The 17,108-nt window shown below is 41.4% G+C and overlaps 2 protein-coding genes across 2 annotated transcripts; one reads left to right on the forward strand and one right to left on the reverse strand.

Annotated features, from left to right (window-relative positions):
• Window positions 1–10,664: 10,664 nt before the first annotated feature.
• LOC118414414 (leucine-rich repeat-containing protein 14B-like) lies at window positions 10,665–13,722 on the reverse strand. Its single transcript, XM_035818447.1, has 5 exons — window positions 13,390–13,722; window positions 13,101–13,166; window positions 12,477–12,646; window positions 11,863–12,006; window positions 10,665–11,369 (listed from the first exon to the last, which is right to left on the reverse strand). Exons 3-5 carry the CDS (start codon window positions 12,624–12,626, stop codon window positions 10,746–10,748), a joined length of 918 nt encoding a protein of 305 aa, XP_035674340.1. The 5' UTR covers window positions 12,627–12,646; window positions 13,101–13,166; window positions 13,390–13,722; the 3' UTR covers window positions 10,665–10,745.
• Window positions 13,723–15,014: 1,292 nt separating this feature from the next.
• Window positions 15,015–15,618, forward strand: LOC118414416 (ATP-dependent RNA helicase SUPV3L1, mitochondrial-like; the record flags this gene model as incomplete). Its single annotated transcript, XM_035818449.1, is given in 2 exon segments — window positions 15,015–15,435; window positions 15,552–15,618. Coding segments are annotated over 2 exon segments (308 nt in total), but the record flags the coding sequence as incomplete, so codon positions are not given.
• Window positions 15,619–17,108: the final 1,490 nt, after the last annotated feature.

The following is a 17,108-nucleotide window of genomic DNA, read 5'->3' on the forward strand; positions in this document are numbered from 1 at the left end:
CAGGTTAAAAATTCGGGATTGGCCCCAAAAACTTCCCAAAGTTCCCAGAGAGGCCGGTGAAAGGAGGCTAACAGAATGGCCTTTTCTTCTAAATTGATTCGAAATCTACTGGCACAAAAAAGCGACCCATTGTTTCCTGCATGATACGATATAAATTTATATCCTTTATAGCAAATTTATTTCCATGAGGTTAATTAATTGCAAGTGAACAAAATGAAATACTAACGTAATAACATGACGAAATTGAATGGTGGCTAACTACAAGTCAAGTACTAAATAATATAAATTCTAACATACTTGGATTAAGTCAATGAATGTAACGTTACATACAGTGTACAGAATAGGGCTATTTACCTACGCTACTAAATATTACGGGGTTTGAATTCTTTGAATACAGGGGAAAATGAAACGTCGACGTCCCATATTTTCTGTGATACTAGTAGGTTGATTCAATGATCTCAAGAGGAAGCCTGTCATAGCTTTTGTGGTTTGTTTAACAAAAAAAAAAGCTTGGCGTGATTTCAGTCACTCTTTCAAATGGTCTTTCGGCATCGCATCGGGGAATGAAATGTGTTTCAATTTTCCAATGTGATATTTATTCAAGTTAGTCTACCACTTTACTGTGAAGATATTTGACCTTGGGTTTTCAACATGCTTAGAATGACACAAAAATGACCAAACTTATCTGCAAATTACCTGATTGTGCAGGGTTGCGCTGGTGTAGGACCCGACTGTCTTCCTCAGCTTCAATGCCGGTGTGCGGTACCGTCAATGTTTGTCTGGCAGAAAAAAGCTGTTCCTATTAACATATCATAATGCATTTTACAAAATTAATCTAGCTGTAGCCGGCGGCCATTGGTCAGTTAAGACCATGTAATGTTTTTACCAAGGACAATGTTCTTCTTGTTACGAAACAGCTTCTCCTAAATTGTCTGTGTACATGCCTTGACAATGAAACTGTATAGAACAAATAACGTTGTATTTTGAAGGACAGTCTGGAAAGAAGTTTATCAACATATCATGATGCATTTACAACTCTAGCTGTAGCCTGCGGCCATTGGTCAGTTAAGACCATGTAATGTTTTCACCAAGGACAATGTTCTTCTTCTTACGAAACAGCTTCTCCTAAAATGTCTATGCACATGTCTTGACCATGAAACTCTATACAACAAATAACATGTTTTTGAAGGACAGGCTGGAAAGAAGTTGATCAACATATCATGATGCATTTACAAATCTAGCTATAGCCCGCGGTCATTGGTCAGTTATGACCATGTGATGTTTTTACCAAGGACAATGTTCTTCTTGTTACGAAACAGCTTCTCGTAAATTGTCTATGCACATGTCTTGACCATGAAACTGTATAGTTGAAACTTTATTACAATCAACTTTGCAGCCCCCGTAGGGGCTGAATTGCATTGATTTTACACAACATATCATAACATAAGATAGCACTTCAGTCACCAGCGTTATACATTGACAATTTGAGAAAGAAGCGAGATATCAATATAAAATCTTAAAACATATTTACATCAACATTTAGATAAAGCTTTTGGGCTAGTGTCCGTGGTATAAACGACATCTTGTGTTGACTTGTTTTACTATGTGGTGTTTTCAGTTCCACATTGTATACAACAAATAACATGTTTTTGAAGGACAGTCTGGAAAGAAGTTGATCAACATATCATGATGCATTTACAACTCTAGCTGTAGCCCGCGGTCATTGGTCAGTTAAGACCATGTAATGTTTTTACCAAGGACAGTGTTCTTCTTGTTACGAAACAGCTTCTCGTAAATTGTCTATGCACATGTCTTGACCATGAAACTCTATACAACAAATAACATGTGTTTTGAAGAACAGTCTGGAAAGAAATTGTAGAAAGTAACCTAGGTCGTAACCTATATCATAAAAATGACTTTTGTTTACTTTTCATGTACTAACTTATCACATGAAAAACTAATCTTGCTTCAAGATACTTGCAGAGTTGAGGGTAAATATCATCTTATATAATCAGTTTTAAAAGGCGAGATACATGATTGCATGTTTACATCATCACGTTGTCCTACAGGAGACTTATTACATGTCCATCAAACAGGGCGAGGCTATCACGTCCCGAACACGTGCACAACACGTGCACAACACGTGAACAACGACTCCCTACAAAAGGTATCATGTATCAAGTAGATCACGTGTATGAAATCACGAGCCAGTCATACTGATGAAGGCTGCAGAGATTTATTTATTTATTGAGATTGCAGAAAACGCAATACACGGCAAACAACACAGGCAGCGTAGCTGATATTGGGTGCCAACACATACATACATTTACAGTTCTCATCGAAAACACATGATTAACTCAAATCTGAAACTAGATCACGCGTATGGAAGCTCTAGTTCTAGGTCATAGTCTGCAAACTTCCTGGTAGGAATATCACGCAGACGGAGGAGGCACAGCGTCTGGACTACGTGTGTGATGACAGCAACCTGCTCTTGAATGTATCCAGTGAGGGGATGTCGACAATGTGGGCGGAGAGGCAGTTCCATTCAGGAATTGTCCTGGCGTAGTGGGCATACTTTGTAACATCGACTATCATAATTCCACCAGGTGCCATAATACCGCCACCTCAAAAAAAACGTTAGTATAGAGGTCTTCCCAAGATTGTCTTGAACAACGAATGTTAGATATCCTAAATGTAATACAATTCAGATGTTTACGTGTTGACGACAATCCTGAGAAGGCCTCTATAACAACGTTTTTTTAGGTGGAGGTATAATGGCACCTGGTGGAATTATGTGAATGTATGTTACATCATTACTAGTCGTGCGTCCTGACGTCGCGAATGAGTGACGGCCACTTCAGGTCCTGTAGGAGGGCAGTAACACTGACATCAGACCTGCGGTGGTTACTCGTCACGAACCGTGCCGCTCTTCTGTTGAAGCATGGGTCAGTCATACTGATGAAGGTTGCAGAGATGGCTGAAAATTATATATTGCTTTCTTTCTAATTCACTGTTCCACTGTGCGTCATAATAGGTATGACGGTCGGACAAAGTCTGCTGTTTATGTCATGTTCATTCGATGTTCCGTTTTGCATCCGCGCGCTCATCAAGTTTTGAACGTTTAAAAAAGTTTTCGACCATACTGCAAATAACACAAAGTAGCTATTCTCCAAGCAGAGGTTGGGTCAAGGAGATAGTTGTGGTTGGGGTTTTTACTGGCTCTCTTGGGGGGGGGGGGTGAGCCAGGAAAAATCCCTACCACTCGTGATTATCTCCGTGACCCAACCTCTGCTTGGAGAATGCAAAGCAGTTACAAAAGGAGTAAATTTACGCCATATATTGCATACAAATAGCGTCAAACAAATGATAATATCGTAGAATGCCAATTTCAACGTCAAAGATGTTACAGAACAAAAATGAAGAATATCGAATACATTGGGTGGTATACCATGCTCTATGTATTATGTCATTTGTTCACCCATTCTGATCACATAAATTGCACAATAAAAGCATTGTTTTTTCGCAAAATGTTTTTTTTTTCAGACGCACCCATAATTTTTGGGTTCTCAGATGATGTCAATCATACGATTGATTCAACACAGCCTCAAGTCTCTCACAGGTGGCTGGATAATACACTCAGGGAGCTTATAATGGCTCTTTCCGGTGGTGATGTTGACCTTGTTTCTGTCGGTCAATGGTTTGCACCTGAGTGAGTGTTTTCTTAGGCCTAGGGAAAATACTGTTCTGAGTTCGATCCCGCCGTGCCCCCCGACGTTGTGCCCTTGGGAAAGGCATTTTACACGACCTTCCTCACTACACCCAAGTGTACTTATGTAGAAATGGGTAAATGACTTCGGTCGGGGAGGTAAAAGACTATCTTTACTTTCTGTCTGTACCGTGTATGTGGCGCTGTTAATGTAAGTTACAAAACTTGAGTGCAGTGCCACATTGTCCTCGTCTGTCCAAGAGCAAAATAGAAAACAAAAAACGGTTGTGTTTCCAGTTAACCGACGTCGACCGACCCTACCAAAATTCTGCCGACCATACTTGCCTTTTGAACTGACGTTTAAATCAGTCTACCTGTATTTCACACTCTGTTAACAGTTCGGGGCTTTGTCGATGTAACACTGTGTATAGCCTGGATGTGTGTAGACTGTTTCCAGTGCTTATACATCCCAACTCCTCGGCTCTAGGACCAACAGATTCCCAAGGAGATTCTACGGGAACTCCCCTAGGTTAGACCCTACATGATAGATGTTATTGAGATCGGGATGGGGTCTGGTATCCAGGCTATAATGTATAATAATCATTGTACTTCTCTGTTCAGTTTCGTAATATACTTGTGCTTTTGTACAATATATATCGTTAAACTAAAATATGACGTTGACAATACGAGTGCCTGATACATTTCAATTCTTATTTGTTGGATAACATCGTTTAAAATAAGATTTAAAAAATAATTGGATTTAAAAAAATCCCTATAATATCCACCGACAGTAATTTTTCAGGACCATCACCGGAAACAGAAACATATTTTTGCTTGGCCTTAGAGTGCTTCGAGTGGTTTGAGGAACACTCTCAAGTTTAAACCATTGACCGACAGAAACAAGGTCAGCATTACCAATTCTTATGTCCAAGGAGTTTCGGGAAAACTCCGACGGATCTTTCAAAACTTCAACAGGATTGTAACTAACTTAAAAGCTTACTCAAATCTCTTGCACAAACAGGTGCACCTTACTCGACCTCGGCAAGGTATCAAGGCCAATGTAATCTTCAGACTCAAATGTGAAGAACCCAACTGCAACAACATATACATAGGCGAGACCAGCTGGCCACTAAAAGAAAGGTACAAAGAACATTACAATACTAAAACAACAGGAGCTAATTGACTCATTTGTATTAACCTTGTCTTGACTTTGTGTTACTTTATTGTTTCCCATCAGACTACTGTAAATGCAGAAATGTTCGCGGTGGATTAATGTTCGCGGTTTTCGCGGTGACCACTTCACCGCGAACTTAAAACCACCGTGAACATTTTTCAATAATGGTATTAGACTGCAGTCTATGGTGTTACCGCGAATTTAAAACCACCGCGAAAAATCCTTTTTTCCGCTACCGCGAAATTAAATCCCCGCGAGCTTAAAAAATGCATTTACAGTATCTAATATTTGCCTTCACAACAGTTACATATTAATTCATATTTAGGATATAAAACCTGCTCTTCTACAAGAACTCCTTAGTGACACTGAAGATATTTAGTGCATACTACCTGAAACGTCCGACCGTTTCCAAAATTGTGTCCAGTTGCACGAGTAATCGCTGTTATACGTAGTTTCTGTCGTCAAGAATAAAGTGTGTCACATCTGCATCAAATGCACGTTTTAAGTTAACATATAATCCTCAAATGATGCTAACATATAATCCTCAAATGATGCTATAAAAGGTACCGAATCCAATTCAGAATAATGAAGATAACAAAATCCAGATCACTTTTGTGAAAGTGTTTCAGTTACTTTGACAAATATGATCTGATCTCCATTTGCACTTAGTATTGATTGTGTGTAATTTTACGTATTTTCCTTAATGTTTACTACAAGATGTAAGAAGTAAGTCTATAGCTACTACATTATATCTAATGTTCTGCGTTGTTGTGTAAGTTCTAAATTTCATCATTTGTATGTAATTATTGTTCGACTTCATTAAGAATAGTGTTAGCTGTACACTAATGGAGATCTCAATAAAACAAACAAACATGCTTCATGGTGACTAATGCATTCTGCCTCTCTTGTTTGCCAAGGATATTATTTAGAACATTCGTCTAGTGGGGAATTTTAATGTGGCCGAGCCAACCACTCACCGGTGAAAACCCCGCAGTTCGTGTTATTGATGATGCATTCTGACTTTGAAGACCCGGGAGATCATTACCATCTATAGCGTGCCGGAGCGCAGCCGTGTCAACCATGCACAATCATTCCGAACTGTTTAGATGTTTGATCCCGCAGGATTATACACCTGTTTGATGGCGCTCTGTGCGTGGGTACTTCTGCATACTACCCTCTCCAGCGTCCCTGCAAATTTATGTTCTGATGAAAACAACAATTTCCAGCATTGCAACAATTGGGTAAGTTTGTTTGTTTCTATTGCATACCCGGTAAAACAGACATACAAGCTATATATCCGACAGATTTAATTGAACCACTCACAGCGGAAAGGACCCCTACTCTGTTCTATATTATGTGGTGGTTTCTTTAACGCGCTGGTGTGGTGTGGTTGTTCTTCTTCTGAAACATAGGACCTCCATTTTATTAACGTCCTATCCGAGGGACGGCCCAAACCAAAGCCAGGTACTAATTTTTACCTGTGGGAAATGAGGAAGCCTCTACAGCAGGCTCTCTGGCCCTTTTTTTGTTTTCTTTTTTTTGGGGGGGGGGGGGGGGGGCTCATAATACACATTTGCTGGCCGTTTCTTTCTTGCCCTGGGTCGCTTGTGCTGCCAGCCCGGGTATACATGTGAATACATATCATGTAGCTTGAACAAAAGAAATAGCTACAATATGATGACATGTAACTTATGCGCAAAGTGGACTGCAGGCACAATCGAACACGGACTGATTTTACTACATGTACTAGCGAATCTTACCCATAGATAGGAAATTATGGAATCATGTTGTTCTAATTTGTAATTATTTGTACTTAATTATTATGAATCGGTTTTGTGGTTTGATGTATACAGGGTCTCCTGAAACACAGGGCTTTTGTCTTGATAGTGTATACCTGGCTAAATAAATAAAAATGAAATGAAAGGTCTTTTATGAGCCAAAGTCACTGTTGTCATTCTTGATCTTCATGCTCTACTGCAGCAACCCTGGCATCAGAATCGGAGAATGGTGGAAGGTCGTTGAGAGACAATCTTCGACATGGCAACTACATGGGAGTACATTGTCGTTGTCTTCAACGGAAGTAAGCTTAACTATGTTTCTACCTTCTGGTTTCCTCAACACTGTGGTGTTTATATTTTGTTTCCTCTCTACATGTTTGTTTCTTTCTCTATGGAAATGTAGAGAAATCCTAAGCAGAGTATAAAGTAAAAAGGTGTATTGTTGTGTACTATGAGTCTCATAGAATATACATGTGCATGAAAAGGTTTGTTGCTGTGTAATCAAGCGGGGAAAATGGAAAAGAGTTCGAAGAGTATTTACTCAACTGAAAGCAACCCTTTGTAGTCTTAACAGGTCCCAACAACCTATATTTTAGAAACACAATATTCAGTATATATATTCAAACAGTCATAGATACAATAACTTGACTTATTTAGTAGTTATGTAGTTGCTTTTAGCGATGCATATTGGTGCAGATACAACCATTCAGACTGATGTTTTTAATAGAGTACTGTTAGGATATTGTGTTTGCTTTGCAGATTGTATAACAAAGTGAGTAATGAACTAGAACTGTATAGCCTTGTACAAAACCTATTTCCCTATTTCATACATCTGAGTACTGTGGAAAAAACATATTTTTTAATTGCAACAGATAAATACATAACATGATTGCGACACACTCAAGCTCAACATGCTTAACAAACTAAGAGTACAAAAGAACATTGAAACAAATACAGACAAGCAAAGCATATAACAAAAGTAATGTTATAACACCACATAACGAAATCATAGAATATTAGAAAATACATTTGAATATAGGTGAATATTCGGACGGGTACTCTGGGCCAAGCTGGTAGGATAGAGATTCACTTATTCAAATCTTTTTGTTTCTTGTTTTAAAGCCACTATACAAGCCTTCCAATGTAAAACATATCTGTTTTCCCATCTCTACCATAACTGGAAAGTGGGAGACGTTGAATTCATTCAATGATTTATAATTCTGTTCAACATGTTTTTGTGTGACTTAACTTAAAGCCAGGTGTGACAAAAATGTGCAATAAAGGTCTTAATTCATCCATTCTTAATTATTATGCTAAGCAGTTTGTTTGCACTGACGTTACAAACTATACATTTTGTCCTATAGTCATCGCAGTGGTCACTGTTGTCGGCGGCCTCCTGACCATACTGACCATCTGGACACGTCCAGCCTTGCGGAAACTGGTCAACGTGCCTCTGGTCAGCCTTAGCTGTGCAGACATCCTCTTCGCCACCTTCTCCTCCTCCTTTTGGATCCCGCAGATCCTGCAGCCCCAATGGAAACCGCCAGGGGCGCTGCGCTGGTTTGTCGCCTATGTCTCTCCAGTGCTATGGGGGGTATCGGTATGCCACATGTTGTGTATCGCTCTTCAGCGTTACTTCAAGATATGTACCAATAGCACACGTCTGAAGTCCAAGCGTGTTCTTATAATCATGCTCATCCTGACATGGTTGGTCCCCATCGTTTCATTCTTGCCTCTTTACGTTATTGAAGAAGTCAAGTTAGACCCGAAGATGAAACGGTACGCGTTGGGAAATTCTGACAACCTCTCGGCAAAGATTCCCCCAGTCGTTTTAAGCTTAATCCTACCACACATTGCTGCCCTCGCCTGTTACATTCTCATACAAAACCATGTGAGGAAGAGTAAGAAACGAGTCCAGGTTAACACACATGGCCATTCGGCCCATGCAGCTGCGATGGACACACGGGGGGAGGGGGGTAGTGCTAGTGATGCCGGCCCTTCCACCAGCACGGAAACCTGCAAAGTGGTAAAGCCTTTCAGAAATCTGGCTCTAAGAAATCTGGATTGTGTCGTGTGGGAAGAAAATACCTCATGCATAAAGTCAGGTAAACCCCAAAGTAGCATGATACTGGTATCTGCAGCGCCAGGCATAGATCATCAAAACCAACAGGCCAAACAATTGTCAAATGATGAGGAACTAAAAAGCAATGGCCGTATAGAGCTAGAGAAAGCCCAAGGTATAGCCCTAACTGCCGCTTCAGTGTCAGATCAGACAGGCAGAACTGAACGACAGCAGCATGCTGTTGCAAACAGCTGTGCACAAAACGGTAACAGCGCTGCTGAAAGGCAGATCACCAAAATGATGATGATGCTATTTGCTGTGTACACTCTATGCTGTATTCCTATTACCGTAATGATTATTTTCTCCAGTAAAGTTCCATCCGAAGCTTTCATGGTGGGCCAGCTGTTGGGATCGTTAAACGGCGCCCTGAACCCGATCATATACGGTGTCATGAACAAAAACATTCGTCAGGGATACAAGCACATATGGGATAGGGCTCTGAATTTCATAACTTGAATTCCTCTCCAATGTAGTTTGGCATCCTATCTTTGGATGAAAACTACTTCTTACAATTGGGCGCTGACAATCAACATTGATGTATGTCAATTGGTGCACTCTCACTCATATTCCTACGCAGGGACATCCAACAGCCATACTGCCTGTCCGACAGACAGTTTGGCTGTTGGATGTCCCTGCGTAGGAGGATGACTTTCGTTGCACTTGCGTCAAGCTTGCGTCACTACGGGGTTCGTTCACTGCGTCACTGTTTTTTTATTTTCTCCATTTTTTTAATGATTTTGCGTGATACGTAAAAGTATTACTTAGAAGACGACAAAATACACAAAAAGTAAGAAAATTCGTTCTTTATCTCTGAAATCTCAGAGTTTCTTTCGAACCCCGCAGTGACTCAAGCTTGACGCAAGTGTAGTGAGAGTGTACCTTAAAAGGAAGCCTTAGACGAAAGAAGGAAAATACGGCCAAACTTGTGTAAGAGGACCAATCGGGGGAAATAAACAATTCGGTAGTCTTAAACAAGTGGTCCTCTTTTAAAGAAGAAGAGTGACAATCCGCAAGGTAGGACAGACACGGATTTCAAAGTTCATGTCTTTTCATCATTGACAACCGTGTGCATGCTTGCAAGTACAAGAAACAGGTAAAATGCACCATGTACAAGTCAAGTAATACATCTATCAGTGACATTGAGTTTGAATGCTGTATAACAGTAAAATGTTTGTCATGAAATCAATTGATAATTCAAGTCATCAAACAGTGGATCAACTTGAATGTACCTGTAAAATGAGTGAAGGTAGAATTTGGATGTCAATGTGTAGCATATCGAGCAGTACGTATCGTATAGTTTGTAAATAAGTAGTCATTGCACAAGTCAAAAGAGACCTAAATTTAGCATGTTAGGAACAGAAATGTCAAATTGAATGGGCACTGAAAAAGCTGTCAGAGACAGACTGTGGGCACATTATCTGAATTTCCAAATGTGCTGCTTTCGTTCTGCTGGCAAGGGTGACTGACAAAACCTGCAAACAGCTGAATAAGAATGGAATCAACTTGCAGAAATAAAAATGGTGTGGAGTTAGTTCACCTTTATCTGTGGGGTCACTTATATCCGTTGTTTCTACAAATGTGGCGTTTAGGGATATCAAGTCAACGGACGTGGTTTCAAATTGTAACATTTAAAAAATTCCCCAATTTTATATGCTTAAAAGCCTATACAACGGATATAGGTTCACCCATGGACAAAGGTGTTCTAGCGTTAGCACTGTATAATTATGTAACTTAACATTGAATTTGTGATTTATTGATTGTTTGAAGAGCCTTGTATTTGACATAAAAAATATATTTTAGATTGTCAGTGTTATACGCCTCTAGTCTATACAACTCACAACCATTATGCAAAAGGTAATTTTTCATAAAAGTGATAGTCATGCAATATGTACATGACTTGTCAACATGGGAGTTTCAATAAATGAATTCTGAGTGCAACTTCAAACAACAATACCTAGAACAAGCCTACGTGTCTGTATCCGTCCAACAAACTTTGAAGTAGAATTCATCCCTGTCTGGATCCAAACGAACTTGCACATTCATGGGTCTGTCTCTGCTACACATCATTTCATTAGCTTGTTCCTCTTCCCATTCTGCATACACATGATACAGAGAGTCGAGATACAGCGTTCTTAGAGTACGTATCTTATCACACGCTCCAAAAACCTCAAAAACAGAGTAGGCGGGTTCTCCCCCGAAGAAATTCATTCTGAAATCGAGGGTGCGGAGTTTTGAGAACGAACATTGCTGTACTAGTCTGGTCATTCTGGCGGAATAGTCTTCTGAGAAGCACCTCAGACAACTGCTCATGTCCAGCCACTCAAGTTGTAGGGCCACACTTCTTAGCAAAAGGCACATGGCGTCGAAGTCAGTCATACCGGAAATGCTGAGTTCTCGCAAGGATTTAGCGTGGCGAGAGTTGGATAGGAACACAAGGTCCGGCGGACTGAGTCTGCAGTTGGAGACGTTCAGGTGCTCCAGGTGTCCAGGCATGTCTTGCAGCACCTGCCGCAGCTGCCCCGTCATCCGCAGGCCATTCAGGTTCAACCTACGTAGTGCTGGCAGGTGTGACAGGACTTCTCCCAGCACCTAGTATGGGGGGATCGAAGGTGTTATTTCTTAACTTTCTCAAATACGAATTCTAAAACATGGAGACGATATATCTAAGCACAGAAATAAACAAGTTGGGAATAGTCATTGTACTGTACCCCCACCACTGTACATACGCCCTCAAGTCAAAGGCGTTGTGTTTGGAAAAGTCCATTTTTACAATAGGGACCTGATATTGGAATTGTCCATCCTCGCATGATGATTTTTTAGGGGTTTTATCATGGTGAAGTCTTCTGACCTCAAATATTCTGCCAAGGAATGTTAGTAAGAGTACCAACTTTAGGGTATTTGTGCTAGCAATTACTTTAAGTTTAGTATCTTGTCATCATAGTACAAACTTCAGGAGGTATAATGTACAGGAGGTACTATTTAAAGTTGGGCCAAGTTTTCACATTCAGATGAACTGTCTCCATATTTTGGGAGGCAAATTTTACTAAAAACTGCATTTTTGATGAGATAGTATCTCCCTTACCTGGAAGTCTTCATGGCCCAGCCTTGTAGCAAAGTTGGGGAGGCTGAGCGCTGAGAGGTTTGGGAACTTTCCGTCTTTGAGAAGGGCAGCAAACGTGTCAGCTGATTCGAGCGTGTCTGACTTCAACTCCAGCCCAGTCAGGACCTGGAAAAACAGAGGCACTAAATGTTGTGTCCAAGATGCGCTTCTAAAATGCAAGTCGTGCTTCGAAGCACATTGTGGATATCCAGAGCATGACATAGGTGAACCGTATGCCCTGTAGCATGGCACGTGGAAGTACCCTGCATATGGTAAGGTGGCTATCGCATAGAGATTGTACATTGTAAGCACGCACAACTTACTTGCCACTTGCGCAATGAACGATGCACGCAGCCGCTCACGGCATGCAGACCACATACGTATTGCCTAAGCAACTGTGCGAGTGACAGTCCTTCCCCACGTTTAAAAAAAAATGTGGTGGACGTGGTCTCCCGAAAAAACATACGGATGAAAAGCATGTACGGTGGGTTGTGGCCTTAGTTTTACATCATTCACCCTGACTCTGGGAAGAGTAGTGAGGTATCAGTCACTACTGGAGATCCGAATCAAACCAAACCAAACCCTGTTACACTGACCTGTGGCTCCAGTCTTCTCCCCAGTCTCTCCAGGATACTACCCAGGAACACGCTGACGACCCTACAGGGGTGGAGCTTTATTCCCCTCCCCTGGGGTGACAGCGACTTCACTATCTTCCCTCCCTCCTTCAGATGGCAGTCTATCCACATGTTCAGGTATACATGAAGATCTGAAACCATGACAACAGTGTTGTGTTATGAGTCATAAAGACTTCTAGCTAGGGCAACACCCCTGTATTTTTCCCCTTTATTCTTAAAACAAATAGTACATTTGTCAAGTACAAGAAACTTTTCATTCGTATTTCTACAATCTACAACTATTGTACATGGACTGATAAAATGTAGTATGGGTAATGGTACATTTGTGAACTACAAGAAAGTTAACATTCATATGTCTACAATCTACAACTATGGTACATGGACTGATAAAATGTACTCTCCAAACATCTAGGTAAGGCTCCAGATGTTTTTGGACTTTTTTTTGTCGTTTTTATCAGGCTTTCTATTTTGTATTGTATCTTGCTGTTTACGGCCAAACTGCAATAACTTCAAATAAAGTATACACAAAAGGTGCATAACAAATTATAATATGATTACAGTAATACGGTAATGCCATATCCTCACCTTTTGTACGCTGCTGTCTGTGGGACTGTAAGGACACCTCCACAAAGCTGACCGTCGCCTCTCGATCTACATGTGTGAGATTCACAATTTCAATTTCAATGAGTCTCACATGCATACAATAAACATGTTTATTGGGTTTAAAACGGAGTGTTGAACTCCTTGTGGTATTCCCCGGGCAACATTTTTTTGTGGAAATGGCCATGCAAAAATTAATTTTTTTAGGGCAAAAGATCTTTTTTTATTTGCACTCTCGATAAAATCAAAGTAACATTAGGCATTGTGAACATACTAGGCAGAGCTTCTCTCAAATCCACCACTTGCAGCACCCCACTTTGACAGTTGAGTAAGCTGTGAGCGATGATTTTGGCCCGCCCAGACTCCCAGTTCAGCAGGTCCTGTACACGATGCCTGTGCTGAGATCCCAGGATCTTGCTGAAATCCAGCGATCTCTCTGGCCAGTTGGAGATCAAGTCTCGGATACACAGGTGGTGCGATCTCAGCAGGGCCTCTCTGAAGAAAAACAAACATCATAACGTCAATAATAAATAACTGTGATCTGTCTGGGCTGAGATCCCAGGATCTCACTGAAATCCAGCGATCTCTCCGGCCAGTTGGAGATCAAGTCTCGGATACACAGTGGTGGGATCTCAGAAGGGCTTCTCTGAAGCAAAAAAATGTACATCATACATGTAACGTTAACATTATCGATAACTGGGATCTGTCTGTGCTGAGATCCCAGGATCTCGCTGAAATCCAGCGATCTCTCCGGCCAGTTGGAGATCAAGTCTCGGATACACAGGTGGTGGGATCTAAGGAGGGCTTTTCTGAAGAAGGATATATTTCTTAATGTTAGCGTTCAGGGCTCACAGCACCCACATGCAACTGTCAATGAATGAATGAAAGACCTTTATTGTACATTCATGCCTCGACGGGCTAGGTACAGGTCACTGATAACAGACATCAATGACGTGACAACTAGTTCAGAAACTAGCACTGTGGTTTGCGAAAAATACTTTTGAGAAGCAAACAGTGTGTGCGATTTTCTGTAATTGCAACAGACTTAGCTGTAACAATATTTCCTTTCGTGGTTGGGGAATATGAGAAGAAATGTTGTACTTTCCAGGTTTCATACAGTTTAAGCAAAACATGAAACAACTTACAAAACTTAACAAAGATTACCAAACATTGTTTCTGTGCATCATATAAAAACTATATTCTACTCTTCATAAAAAGTCTTTGAGACTGTACATGCAATTAGTTTTAGGGCATGACTTTGCAAATAAAACACAACTTATTCATTAAAAAAATGCAGTCAAATCTGCTCAAGACGACCACCCAAGGAACTGGACAAAAGTGGTCGTTTTGGACAGGTGAATATTTTCTTTTCTACATTCTTTAGGCACTTTTGGTAGAAAATGAATGGACTTACGCTCCAAAAGTGTTCAAAGATTAGATATCCCTATTACGAAACTCCCCTCCCCCACTTACTTCAACAACATGCGTAACAGTACAGCGGGTACGGTGTTCATCGCTATCTGCATTAGAGACTGGTACTTGGCTATGGCAGCCGCACATAGTTCCAGGAGAGTCCGACATCCCTCTTTTTCACTTTCGTAAGCTGGAGCTGGAGTGAACGCTGTCCAGCTTTCGTGGACGAGCCCGAACACTGCCGAGTTTTTGACTTGGACCTCCATCGGTGACTCGGCCATGTTTGATACGCAGTTCTGCATAATTTCGCTAGGTGGCGCTAGTGAGTGGGTGAGAACGGCACTGCACTGACTGCGACAGAAACCGCGTTTCTTTTCTACATATAACGTTATTTATATAACCACATATATATACTTACATACATGCATATATACATATATATAAATGCCAACAAAACACGACTTTCTTAAACCTCTCAGCACCCCTACTTCCAAGTGGTACAATCCATTTCCCACTATGCACCATTCCAGCATGGTGGACGTCTGGTCGAGAAAAATATCATGTTGACAACTTTTCACCTTTTTAACTTGCGAAACGGGTCTTAAACACGCAGTTCGTGGACACAGCGTTACTTTAAGACTTGTCGAGGTGTATGCCTTGGACAGCATGAGTTTTGTACGGCTAGGTAGGGCGGTTGTACGCGTAGGGAATGCGTACTCTTTGAGAACTCGGCTTCGACCTCCAGTTGCATCATCACTGACATGGACACAGCAAGGTTTCTCTCGGTCAAAGTCAAGCACATCGGACTACGATACAACACTGTTCATCCCCGTGCCCATCAAGACTGTTAATAACGCAGACGACATCAATGTAGGGTTTGAGCTGACGGGAGAGCCACTAGAGAAAAGTAAGTAGGAAGGATGGGGAGGGGGGCGAAGTAATTTTTAAAACATTTTTATGATCATCCTGTCTTTTTACGATCATGCTGTTATAATTTACAGTATTCTTTATCTTTCCTTTCAGGTGAAGTGTTAAAGGCACTGAACAGGTTTTATAAGAGGAAAGAAATCCAGACTCTAGGAGCAGAAAACGGGCTGGACAGTGAGTAGTACAATAGCTAGCTCAAGTAGAACATCTGATGATTTATGAATAGGTACAATGTACATGCATGACCAGAAAGCTTGTTTTTTTACAAGACATTGTTGATGATGGACCTCAAGATTCCTAGTCGTACATGTGTTACTTTAGTGTTACTTGAGGTAAGTTTGTGTCCTATCAAGCGTGAAGAGAGAGAGGACGTGTCTCGACTTGCTCTCGCAAACCAACCTGACTTATGCGATTTTAAACGATTGATATTTTAACTGTAGTCTGTTTTAGGTAGCCTTTCAGTAATTAGAAGTCCTAGGTTCTCTTTTTACGATACTCCGGGAAGTTTTTTCGAAAAATTAGGCGGTCTGTGACCCTTTCTGTCGTACCACGAGGTGACTCGGGCGGCGCCATATTGTTTTTCGTCAAGTTTCCTCTGGCAGGAAGCGCCAGCAGGATTTTCCTCGGATGTTTTAGGGCTCAAATGTCTTAGCAGAAAGGATTTTGATAGTGTGAGGTTACCGAGTAACTTTCAGTGAGTTTTTAGCTTAGTTTTTAGCTTGTTTCTGCGGCTAGCCGGGCGGAAATGTCGGCGGGGCGCTGAGCGCCTTTTCCCTTGAGTTTTGGTCGCGCCACTTACTAGTTCCCTTTCTTGGATAAAGTTTCCCCTGGCAGGAAAAGCCATTAGGACAAGTCCCCAGATAAGTAGGACGACCCGACTGGAGGTAGGAAACAGGATGCCGATAACGACCAGGCAGGGAAGCCGGGCACAGTGCAATACAGGGCCGGGGAAGGAAAACCAACAACACGCAGAGCAGCAAAGGGGAAATGGAGCTACAGAAACACACATGGATAAACAAAATCCTGACGCAAGGAAAGGGCACAAAGTCAAACCACCCAGGGCAGGTGAGAAACAAAGCAAGCAAAGGGTCCAAGTGACCAGAAGAAGGCAAGGTAAGCAGGATTCCATATGCGACGTACACAAGGAAAGAACACAGGCGGTAACCGCCAGCGAAAACTGTGACAGTTGTTATTGTGGGAGCGAACACGACGAGGGAGGGCAATGGATTTATTGTGATAGTTGTACTACATGGTGGCATAACTCATGTGCAAAGCTGGCAGACAAAACTTGTACTTTTCTTGTTGAAAATGACCTTGACTACATATGTGCAGCATGTATTCTGAATGGAGTTAACACAGACAAAGTCACTAGGACCAAACCAGTGTCAAACATTTTGGAATCTGTAACTGCATCTTTGAAGGAAGTAACTAAGAAGTTGGACGGTTTATTGCGAAGGAACTGTAATGTAGCTACGACCGAAGTGGGCTTGAACCCTGAGTCTGCAAGGGCGACTTCAGAACCAGGGGGGGAGGAACTTTTTGGTATTGTAGACAACCTTTCAACCATGGGGAAGGGAGTTGACAACCGCAACGACAGATGTTGAGAGCCGTGAAATAAATTCTCCCACCCCCAGATTATCCAACCTAAACAAT

The sequence above is a fragment of the Branchiostoma floridae genome, chromosome 4, assembly GCF_000003815.2.
Source record: "Branchiostoma floridae strain S238N-H82 chromosome 4, Bfl_VNyyK, whole genome shotgun sequence".
NCBI classification, from domain to species: Eukaryota; Metazoa; Chordata; class Leptocardii; order Amphioxiformes; family Branchiostomatidae; genus Branchiostoma; species Branchiostoma floridae.